General features: G+C 41.1%; 1 protein-coding gene across 5 annotated transcripts in view; it reads left to right on the top strand.

The window, feature by feature from the left end:
• LOC133564074 (plastin-2-like) overlaps positions 1-12,751 on the top strand; it is a 30,605-nt gene that overhangs the window by 4,300 nt on the left and 13,554 nt on the right. For all 5 annotated transcript variants that reach the window (XM_061918161.1, XM_061918162.1, XM_061918158.1 and 2 more), the window contains exons 4-15: positions 1-34; positions 2,947-3,079; positions 3,275-3,356; positions 3,418-3,583; positions 3,660-3,802; positions 4,098-4,193; positions 4,811-5,006; positions 5,062-5,140; positions 5,213-5,327; positions 5,391-5,524; positions 6,641-6,761; positions 7,062-7,186. The exon at positions 1-34 is cut by the window's left edge and continues 90 nt beyond it. In XM_061918161.1, coding sequence (XP_061774145.1) covers positions 1-34; positions 2,947-3,079; positions 3,275-3,356; positions 3,418-3,583; positions 3,660-3,802; positions 4,098-4,193; positions 4,811-5,006; positions 5,062-5,140; positions 5,213-5,327; positions 5,391-5,524; positions 6,641-6,761; positions 7,062-7,186 — 1,424 coding nt within the window. The remainder of the gene's footprint in view (positions 35-2,946; positions 3,080-3,274; positions 3,357-3,417; positions 3,584-3,659; positions 3,803-4,097; positions 4,194-4,810; positions 5,007-5,061; positions 5,141-5,212; positions 5,328-5,390; positions 5,525-6,640; positions 6,762-7,061; positions 7,187-12,751) is intronic.

Genomic DNA, 12,751 nt, shown 5'->3' on the forward strand with positions numbered 1-12,751 from the left:
TCGGAGCAAGCGGGCACGCAGCACTCCTACTCGGGTCAGCGGCCACACACACACACACACACACACACACACACACACACACACACACACACACACACACACACACACTCTTCGATCATGAATTGATGAAGGTGGACCCCGACTTAAAGAAGTTGAAAAACTTATTGAGGTGTTAGCATTTAATGGTCAATTGTAGGGAATATGTACTGTACTGTACAATTTACTAATAATATGTACTGTACTGTGCAATCTACTAATAATATGTATTGTACTGTACAATCTACTAATAATATGTACTGTACTGTACAATTTACTAATAATATGTACTGTACTGTGCAATCTACTAATAATATGTATTGTACTGTACAATCTACTAATAATATGTACTGTACTGTGCAGTCTACTAATAATATGTACTGTACTGTGCAATCTACTAATAATATGTATTGTACTGTACAATCTACTAATAATATGTACTGTACTGTGCAGTCTACTAATAATATGTACTGTACTGTGCAATCTACTAATAATATGTACTGTACTGTGCAATCTACTAATAATATGTACTGTACTGTGCAATCTACTAATAATATGTACTGTACTGTACAATCTACTAATAATATGTACTGTACTGTGCAATCTACTAATAATATGTACTGTACTGTGCAATCTACTAATAATATGTACTGTACTGTGCAATCTACTAATAATATGTACTGTACTGTACAATCTACTAATAATATGTACTGTACTGTGCAGTCTACTAATAATATTTACTGTACTGTGCAATCTACTAATAATATGTACTGTACTGTACAATCTACTAATAATATGTACTGTACTGTACAATCTACTAATAATATGTACTGTACTGTGCAATCTACTAATAATATGTACTGTACTGTGCAATCTACTAATAATATGTACTGTACTGTACAATCTACTAATAATATGTACTGTACTGTGCAGTCTACTAATAATATTTACTGTACTGTGCAATCTACTAATAATATGTACTGTACTGTACAATCTACTAATAATATGTACTGTACTGTGCAATCTACTAATAATATGTACTGTACTGTACAATCTACTAATAATATGTACTGTACTGTGCAGTCTACTAATAATATTTACTGTACTGTGCAATCTACTAATAATATGTACTGTACTGTACAATCTACTAATAATATGTACTGTACTGTGCAATCTACTAATAATATGTACTGTACTGTACAATCTACTAATAATATGTACTGTACTGTGCAATCTACTAATAATATGTACTGTACTGTACAATCTACTAATAATATGTACTGTACTGTGCAGTCTACTAATAATATTTACTGTACTGTGCAATCTACTAATAATATGTACTGTACTGTGCAATCTACTAATAATATGTACTGTACTGTGCAATCTACTAATATGTACTGTACTGTGCAATCTACTAATAATATGTACTGTACTGTACAATCTACTAATAATATGTACTGTACTGTACAATCTACTAATAATATGTACTGTACTGTACAATCTACTAATAATATGTACTGTACTGTGCAATCTACTAATAATATGTACTGTACTGTACAATCTACTAATAATATGTACTGTACTGTGCAGTCTACTAATAATATTTACTGTACTGTGCAATCTACTAATAATATGTACTGTACTGTACAATCTACTAATAATATGTACTGTACTGTGCAATCTACTAATAATATGTACTGTACTGTGCAGTCTACTAATAATATGTACTGTACTGTGCAATCTACTAATAATATGTACTGTACTGTACAATCTACTAATAATATGTACTGTACTGTGCAATCTACTAATAATATGTACTGTACTGTACAATCTACTAATAATATGTACTGTACTGTGCAATCTACTAATAATATGTACTGTACTGTGCAATCTACTAATAATATGTACTGTACTGTGCAGTCTACTAATAATATGTACTGTACTGTACAATCTACTAATAATATGTACTGTACTGTGCAATCTACTAATAATATGTACTGTACTGTGCAGTCTACTAATAATATGTACTGTACTGTACAATCTACTAATAATATGTACTGTACTGTACAATCTACTAATAATATGTACTGTACTGTGCAGTCTACTAATAATATGTACTGTACTGTACAATCTACTAATAATATGTACTGTACTGTGCAGTCTACTAATAATATGTACTGTACTGTGCAATCTACTAATAATATGTACTGTACTGTGCAATCTACTAATAATATGTACTGTACTGTGCAATCTACTAATAATATGTACTGTACTGTGCAATCTACTAATAATATGTACTGTACTGTGCAATCTACTAATAATATGTACTGTACTGTGCAATCTACTAATAATATGTACTGTACTGTACAATCTACTAATAATATGTACTGTACTGTGCAATCTACTAATAATATGTACTGTACTGTACAATCTACTAATAATATGTACTGTACTGTGCAGTCTACTAATAATATGTACTGTACTGTGCAATCTACTAATAATATGTACTGTACTGTGCAATCTACTAATAATATGTACTGTACTGTACAATCTACTAATAATATGTACTGTACTGTACAATCTACTAATAATATGTACTGTACTGTACAATCTACTAATAATATGTACTGTACTGTACAATCTACTAATAATATGTACTGTACTGTGCAATCTACTAATACAAGTTTGAATCAATAAAGCTGCACAAAAGGCAGAGCTGGGGGATCAGATCTTTGGAGAGCAATGTTTAGATACTAAACTCTTTGGAAAAGTCCTCTTTTGGGGAGAAACTTTCCAGACTGGAGTACTTAGGGGGACAGACTTTGGTTTTATGTGGTTGGGATCCAAGACGGAGACTGTGTCACCTAAAAGGTGTCAGCGCATCCTGATAGAACCTTGCTGTGTCCACAGAGGAGGAGAAGGTGGCCTTCGTCAACTGGATCAACAAAGCTCTTGAGAAGGACCCGGACTGTAAACACGTCCTGCCGGCTGATCCCAACAGCAATGATCTTTTCACGGCGGTGGGAGACGGAATCGTTCTATGGTACTTTAAGAATGCATTTTAACCCTAAGCCAGCCCCAAATCCAACCCTAAAACTGACCCAAGGTGACAACCGTTGGTACTTTAACTTTAACTCCAACCGCAGTCCTAGATCCAGCGCCAAGTCTAACCCGACCCTTACCCTAACTGTAATCCCAATCTGACCTAATGGAAAGCAATTCTCTTGTGTCCTGTCAGTAAGATGATCAACCTGTCTGTGGAGGACACCATCGATGAGAGGACCATCAACAAGAAGAAGCTCACTCCTTTCACCAGTCAGGTAAGACTTTGACCAGGGGAACCTCCAGGAAGTCCAAACATGGTGTGATCTGCTTCAATAGGAGAACCTGAACCTGGCGCTGAACTCGGCGTCAGCCATCGGCTGCCACGTGGTCAACATCGGCGCCGAAGACCTGAAGGAAGGCAGGCAGCACTTGGTCCTGGGCCTGCTGTGGCAGATCATCAAGATCGGATTATTTGCCGACATCGAGCTCAGCAGGAACGAAGGTGCGGCGATGTCGGCCGAGGGTTCTGTCCGCCACTTTGATCAGCGTTGATTGTGTTCCTTTGTGTGTTTGTGAAGCTCTGATTGCTCTGCTGCGAGATGGTGAGAGTCTGGAGGACCTGATGAAGCTCTCACCAGAGGAACTTCTTCTGCGCTGGGCTAACTACCACCTGGAGGAAGCCGGCGCTCCAAAGCTCAACAACTTCAGCTCCGACATCAAGGTGAGCACACCACCACCGCAAATACGTGGAATGGCGCCCTCGTGTGTTCCGCCCAGTCCTTTCTTTTAGGCAGCTTTTTGGACTTTGTTTGCTTGTGAGTAACTGCAGAAAGATGTGACGCAATGTTGTTAGACGGCAGAGGGAAAAAGCAACTTTGATCCAGGTTAGACATTTGGGACCCAGGCAACATGTAAGAACTGGTACATAACTGCTTGGATTCTGGATCCCAAATGGGAACAAAATGCAATTTCAAAGTGTTGAGTAAAGAAGACCAGCCCGACGTGTTCTCTTGCAGGACTCCAAAGCGTACTACAACCTCCTGAATCAGGTGGCACCCAAAGGTGACGAGGAGGGGATCCCCCCTATCAACATCGACATGTCGGGAGTGAGGGTGAGAACATTTATGGACACAACCTTTGTTGCTAACCAGAACAGCAGCAGAATCCATGATCCAGCATCCATGGTCCAGTTACCTTAAACATGTGGTCGCTCCACAGTGTTGTGTATTCATCTTTATGTTCTCAGATGTAACACACTTTGTTGCACCCAATAATCCTAACCCTAACTCAAATCCTAACCCAAATTCTAGCCTTCAGCTAATACCTAAGTCCAACCCTAAAACCGATGCCATTCTTAACCCCAACCTAACCCCTAAAACCAACCCTAACCCGAGCCCTTTTCATAACCTAACCCTAACCCAAACGCTAACCCAAATTGTAGCCCTAACCCAAGTCCAACCCTAAAACCAAGTCCAACCCTAACCCCAAGCTAACACTAAAACAACCCTAACCCCAACCATTTTCACAACCTTACCTTAACTCAAACGCTAACCCCAAATCTAGCCATCAGCTAATACCTAGACCCAACCCTAACCCCTAAAACCAAGCCTAACCCCAGCCCTTTCCATAACCTAACCCTAACTCAAACGCTAACCCTCGTTTTAATCCTAAAGCCAAGTTCCATTTCAAGCAGAGCCTAACCCTAAGCGGTTCTTGTTGGGTTTGCTAGGAGAAAGAGGATCTGAAGCGTGCCGAGTGCATGCTGGAGCAGGCTGACAAGCTGGGATGTCGACAATTCGTCATGGCGACCGACGTGGTCCGTGGCAACCCCAAACTCAACCTGGCCTTCGTGGCCAACCTCTTCAACAAGTACCCGGCTCTGAAGAAGCCCGAGAACCAGGACATTGACTGGAGCTCCATCGAAGGTGAGGACCCAGTGGTTTTAGTCTTCTGGTTTGGAAACATCTGCTTGGCCTTCAGGAGAGACCAGGGAGGAGCGCACCTTCAGGAACTGGATGAACTCTTTGGGGGTCAACCCTCGAGTCAACCACCTCTACAGGTAAGCCATCCTCAGGTCTCCCGAGTCCTCACGGCTGCAAGGAGTTCTAACCGGCGTGTTTGTGCGTGCCAGCGATATCGACGACGCCCTGGTCATCTTCCAGCTGTACCAGAAGATCAAGGTTCCAGTAGACTGGGACCGTGTCAACAAACCCCCTTACCCCAAACTGGGCAGCAACATGAGGAAGGTAAGAAGTTCTCAGGAACAAGACCACAACTCATGAGGGTTCAACATGTGATGCCCCCTCCAGTTGGAGAACTGCAACTACGCTGTAGAACTTGGCAAGAAGGAGGCCAAGTTCTCGCTGGTTGGCATCGCGGGCCGGGACCTGCATGCCGGGAATCGAACTCTCACACTCGCTCTTCTTTGGCAGCTCATGAGGAGGTAAGCATCGGCAAGAGGAAGGGATGGATGGATGATGCATGGATGGATGATGCATGGATAGGTAGATGGATGATGAAGGGATAGGTAGATGAAAGAATGGGTAAGTGAATGATGGATGGTAGATGAAGGGATGGATGGTAGATGGATGATGAAGGGATAGGTAGATGATGGATGGTAGATGAAGGGATGGATGGTAGATGAAGGGATGGATGGTAGATGAAGGGATGGATGGTAGATGAAGGGATGGATGGTAGATGAAGGGATGGATGGTAAATGGTTGTACTTGTAGAGCGCTTTTCTAACCCTTTTGAAGGAGCCCAAAGCACTTTGACACTACTTCCACATTCACACACTGATGGAGGGAGCTAACCAGCAGCCATCAGGAGCAAGGGTGAAGTGTCTTGCTCAGGACACAATGAGGTTGGTACTAGGTGGGGATTGAACCAGGGTCCCTTGGGTTGCTGGCACGGCCACTCTACCACTGCGCCACACCGTCCCCAAATGATGGATGGATAGGTAGATTGACGAATGGATGATGGGTGGATGGGCAGATGAAGGGATAGGTAGATGGATGAAGTAAATGGATGAGGGATGGATGGATGAATGGGGCGGCATAGCTCGGTTGGTAGAGTGGCCGTGCCAGCAACTTGAGGGTTGCAGGTTCGATTCCCGCTTCCACCGTCCTAGTCACTGCCGTTGTGTCCTTGGGCAAGACACTTGACTCACCTGCTCCCAGTGCCACCCACAACTTAGATATTGGCTTTCACTATGTAAAGCACTTTGAGTCACTGGAGAAAAGCGCTATATAATTATAATTCACTTCACTTCACAAAAGATGGATGAAGACAAATAGAAAAGATGGATGAAGATGAATAGAAAAGATGGATGAAGATGAATAGAAAAGATGTATGAAGCTGAATAGAAAAGATGGATGAAGCTGAATAGAAAAGATGGATGAAGATGAATAGAAAAGATGTATGAAGATGAATAGAAAAGATGGATGAAGCTGAATAGAAAAGATGGATGAAGATGAATAGAAAAGATGGATGAAGCTGAATAGAAAAGATGGATGAAGCTGAATAGAAAAGATGGATGAAGATGTATTTGACTCCTCAGATACACTTTGAACATCCTGGAGGATCTTGGTGATGGTCAGAAGGTGAACGATGACGTCATCGTTGTTTGGGTCAACAACACCCTGACTCAACACAACAAACCTTCCATCTCCAGTTTCAAGGTGACCACATCATCTTCTTCATGTTTCATCTTCATGTTTCATCTTCTTCATGTTTTATCTTCATGTTTCATATTCATGTTTCATCTTCTTCATGTTTTTATCTTCATGTTTCATCTTCATGTTTCATCTTCTTCATGTTTTTATCTTCATGTTTCATCTTCATGTTTCATCTTCTTCATGTTTTTATCTTCATGTTTCATCTTCATGTTTCATCTTCATGTTCCATCTTCATGTTTTATGGTCTTCATGTTTCATCTTCATGTTTTATGTTCTTCATGTTCCATCTTCATGTGTGGGTAGGACACGTCCATCAGCAGCAGTCTGCCCGTGCTGGATCTGATCGACGCCATCCAGCCTGGATCGATCCGATACGACCTGCTGAAGACGGACCATCTGACTGAAGATGAGAAACTGAATAATGCAAAGTATGTAAATAGTCAATTGGTTGTACTTGTTGTCCCCCTGCTTGTGCATGATGATGTGCATGATATACATAATGATGTGCATGATGATGTGCATGATATACATAATGATGTGCATGATGATGTGCATGATATACATAATGATGTGCATGATGATGTGCATGAGTATTGCATGATATACATGATGATGTGCATGATGATATACATGAGGATGTGCATGATATACATGAGGATGTGCATGATGATATACATGATGTGCATGAGGTTGTGCATGATGATATACATGGTGATGTGCATGATGATGTGCATGATATATATGATGTGCATGATGATATACATGATGATGTGCATGAGGTTGTGCATGATGATGTGCATGATGATATACATGATGATGTGCATGATGATATGCATGATATACATGATGATGTGCATGATATACATGATGGTGTGCATGATGATATACATGATGATGTGCATGATGGCATACATGATGATGTGCATGATGATATACATGATGATGTGCATGATGACATACATGACGATGTGCACGATGATATAAATGATGATGTGCATGATGTACATGATGATATGCGGAATATACATGATGTTGTGCATGATGATACACATAATGTGCATGATGATGTGCACGACATACATGATGATATGCATGATATACATGATGTTCTGCATGATGAAATACATGATGATGTGCATGATGATATACATGTGGATGTGCATGATATACATGATGATAAGTAAACATTGATTGATTGATTGATGTGCATGATGGTATACATGAGGATGTGCATGATATACATGATGTTGTGCATGATTATATACATGATGATGTACATGATGATATACATGTGGATGTGCATGATATACATGATGATGTGCATGATGGTATACATGAGGATGTGCATGATATACATGAGGATGTGCATGATATACATGATGATGTGCATGATGATATACATGATGTGCATGATGATGTGCATGGGGTGTGCATGATGATATACATGATGATGTGCATGATGATATACATGATGATGTGCATGATGGTATACATGATGATGTGCATGATATACATGATGATGTGCATGATGATATACATGATGATGTGCATGATGATGTGCATGATGACATACATGATGATGTGCATGATGATATACATGATGATGTGCATGATGACATACATGATGATATACATGATGATGTGCATGATGATATGCATGATATACATGATTATGTCCATGATATACATGATGTGTGCATGATGATATACATGATGATGTGCATGATGACATACATGATGATGTGCATGATGATATACATGATGATGATATACATGATGATGTGCATGATGATGTGCATGATATACATGATGATGTGCATGATGATATACATGATGATGTGCATGATGTACATGATGATGTGCATGATTATATACATGATAATGTGCGTGATGATATACATGATGATGTGCATGATATACAAACCCCGTGTCCATATGAGTTGGGAAATGGTGTTAGATGTAAATATAAACAGAATACAATGATTTGCAAATCCTTTTCAAGCCATATTCAGTTGAATATGCTACAAAGACAACATATTTCATGTTCAAACTCATAAACTTTTTTTTTTTTTTCAAATAATCATTAACTTTAGAATTTAATGCCAGCAACACGTGACAAAGAAGTTGGGAAAGGTGGCAATAAATACTGATAAAGTTGAGGAATGCTCATCAAACACTTATTTGGAACATCCCACAGGTGTGCAGGCTAATTGGGAACAGGTGGGTGCCATGATTGGCTATAAAAGCAGCTTCCATGAAATGCTAAGTAATTCACAAACAAGGATAGGGCGAGGTACACCCCTTTGTAAGCAAATTGTCAAACAGTTTTAGAACAACATTTCTCAACCAACTATTGCAAGGAATTTAGGGATTTTACCATCTACAGTCTGTAAAATCATCAAAAGGTACAGAGAATCTGGAGAAATCACTGCACGTAAGCGATGATATTATGGAACTTTGACCCCTCAGGCGGTACTGCATCAAAAAGCGACATCAGTGTGTAAAGGATATCACCACATGGGCTCAGTAACACTTCATAAAACCACTGTCATTAACTACAGTTGGTGACAACATCTGTAAGTGCAAGTTAAAACTCTACTATGCAAAGCCAAAGCCATTTATCAACAACACCCAGAAACGCTGCCGGCTTCTCTGGGCCCGAGCTCACCTAAGATGGACTGATGCAAAGTGGAAAAGTGTTCTGTGGTCTGATGAGTCCCCATTTCAAATTATATTTGGAAACAGAGGACGTGGTGTCCTCCAGAACAAAGAAGAAAATAACCATCCAGACTGTTATCGACGCAAAGTGTAAAAGCCAGCATGTGTGATGGTATGGGGGTGCATTAGTGCCCAAGGCATGGGTAACTTACACATGTGTGATGGTATGGTGGTGTATTAGTGCCCAAGGCATGGGTAACTTACACATGTGTGATGGTATGGGGGTGCATTAGTGCCCAAGGCATGGGTAACTTACACATGTGTGATGGTATGGGGGTGCATTAGTGCCCAAGGCATGGGTAACTTACACATCTGTGAAGGCACCATTAATGCTCAATGGTCCATACAGGTTTTGGAGCAACATATGTTGTCATCCAAGCAACGTTATCATGGACGCCCCTGCTTATTTCAGCAAGACAAGTGTTACAACAGCGTGGCTTTGATAAAAAAGAGTGCGGGTACTTTCCTGGCCCGCCTGCAGTCCAGACCTGTCTCCCATCAAAAATGTGTGGCGCATTATGAAGCGTAAAATAGGACAGCGGAGACCCCGGACTGTTGAAGGACTGAAGCTCTACATAAAACAAGAATGGGAAAGAAATCCACTTTCAAGGCTTCAACAATTAGTTTCCTCAGTTCCCAAACGTTTATTGAGTGTTGTTAAAAGAAAAGGTGATGTAACACAGTGGTGAACATGCCCTTTCCCAACTACTTTGGCACGTGTTGCAGCCATGAAATTCTAAGTTAATTATTATTTGCAAAAAAGAAAAACTTAGTTCATGAGTTTGAACATCAAATATGTACATGATGATGTGCAATATGATGTGCATGATATACATCATGTGCATGATATACAAGATGATGTGCATGATATACATGGTGATGTGCATGATGATGTGCAATATGATGTGCATGATATACATGATGATGTGCATGATGATGTGCATGATGATATACAAGATGATGTGCATGATATACAAGATGATGTGCATGATATACATGATGATGTGCATGATGATATACAAGATGATGTGCATGATGATATACATAATGATGTGCATGATAATATGCATGATATACATGATGTGCATGATGACCTGCATGATATACATGATGTGCATGATGTACATGATGATGTGCATGACGATGTGCATGATATACTTGTACAGGAGCCTGTAAAGGACTATATTTCACCTTAGGGGGATGACTCCAATTATTTAATATTATTTACAAATCTAATCTAAGAGCGAGTGAGAGGAGACGGCTTACAAAGTTCAACAATTTACTGTTCACCCAAATAAACATACAATAATCACACATTAATTATACACTCTTCCCCACTCACACGCTACCTCCCCAATAGAACACACACACACACACAGACACACACACACACACACACACAGACACACACACACAGACACACACACACACACACACACACACACACAGACACACACACACACACACACACACACACAGACACACACAGACACACACACACACACACACACACACACACAGACACACACACACAAACAGACACACACACACACACACACACACACACACACACACATTCACACACAGACACACACAGACACACACACACACACACACACACACACACAGACACACACACACAAACAGACACACACACACACACACACATAGAGTCCAACCTGGGTCCCTTGGCTGGGCCAGAAGATTGTCTGTTGCAGTCCTGGTGACAGGGTGGTGCACTTGGGGGTGGAGTAGTGAGTTGCTGCTATGCGTTGGAGAGAGGGGACACCTCCCGTTGTGAAGTAGAGATGAGGGGGGGGGGGAGCACGCCTCAGGAAGTCCAGTCTGGAGCGAGAGGAGAACCAGCCTCGTCCTGGGTCAGCTCTCTGTGGACTGGCCCGTAAGCATGTGCGGTGGACACACCAACCTCGGGTGTCCACGTCACTCGCAGCGATGTGGTAACAATATCACACAACTACCTTGTTATACTGACCCACACTCTCTCTCCACACAATAGTCACAGGGGAGAGGATCTATATGACAAACTTAGGTAACGTGACTAAACCTACCTTTAGTGAAGTCACGGTGCAGCACACAAACACTTTAGTGAAGTCACGGTGCAGCACACAAACACTTTAGTGAAGTCACGGTGCAGCACACAAACACTTTAGTGAAGTCACGGTGCAGCACACAAACACTTTAGCGAAGTCACGGTGCAGCACACAAACACTTTAGCGAAGTCACGGTGCAGCACACAAACACTTTAGTGAAGTCACGGTGCAGCACACAAACACTTTAGTGAAGTCACGGTGCAGCACACAAACACTTTAGTGAAGTCACGGTGCAGCACACAAACACTTTAGTGAAGTCACGGTGCAGCACACAAACACTTTAGTGAAGTCACGGTGCAGCACACAAACACTTTAGTGAAGTCACGGTGCAGCACACAAACACTTTAGTGAAGTCACGGTGCAGCACACAAACACTTTAGTGAAGTCACGGTGCAGCACACAAACACTTTAGTGAAGTCACGGTGCAGCACACAAACACTTTAGTGAAGTCACGGTGCAGCACACAAACACTTTAGTGAAGTCACGGTGCAGCACACAAACACTTTAGTGAAGTCACGGTGCAGCACACAAACACTTTAGTGAAGTCACGGTGCAGCACACAAACACTTTAGTGAAGTCACGGTGCAGCACACAAACACTTTAGCGAAGTCACGGTGCAGCACACAAACACTTTAGTGAAGTCACGGTGCAGCACACAAACACTTTAGTGAAGTCACGGTGCAGCACACAAACACTTTAGCGAAGTCACGGTGCAGCACACAAACACTTTAGCGAAGTCACGGTGCAGCACACAAACACTTTAGTGAAGTCACGGTGCAGCACACAAACACTTTAGTGAAGTCACGGTGCAGCACACAAACACAAGTGTGAGCCGCAGTTAGCTTCCTAGCGGTTAGCATGCACTTCACGTAGACTAACAACGTGAAGCGCCCAAACATCCTAAACCTAAACAGCTGGCGGAAACGGAAATGCCCGTTACCGTGGCAACCAAAACCATAACAACGGTAAACAACTTAAATATACACATTTAAGCTTCCCAAACGAAACGTAGGAAATAGAAATAATAATACTATTAATAACAATAATCCCTAAACAGAAATTATCTCCAAAATGTAGAACTTAAAGAAACTATTATATTAACATGCAAACCTTCAGAACAATACTTGATGTGCATGATATACATGATGATGTGCATGATATACA

The sequence above is a fragment of the Nerophis ophidion genome, linkage group LG13 (genome assembly GCF_033978795.1).
Source record: "Nerophis ophidion isolate RoL-2023_Sa linkage group LG13, RoL_Noph_v1.0, whole genome shotgun sequence".
NCBI lineage: Eukaryota > Metazoa > Chordata > Actinopteri > Syngnathiformes > Syngnathidae > Nerophis > Nerophis ophidion.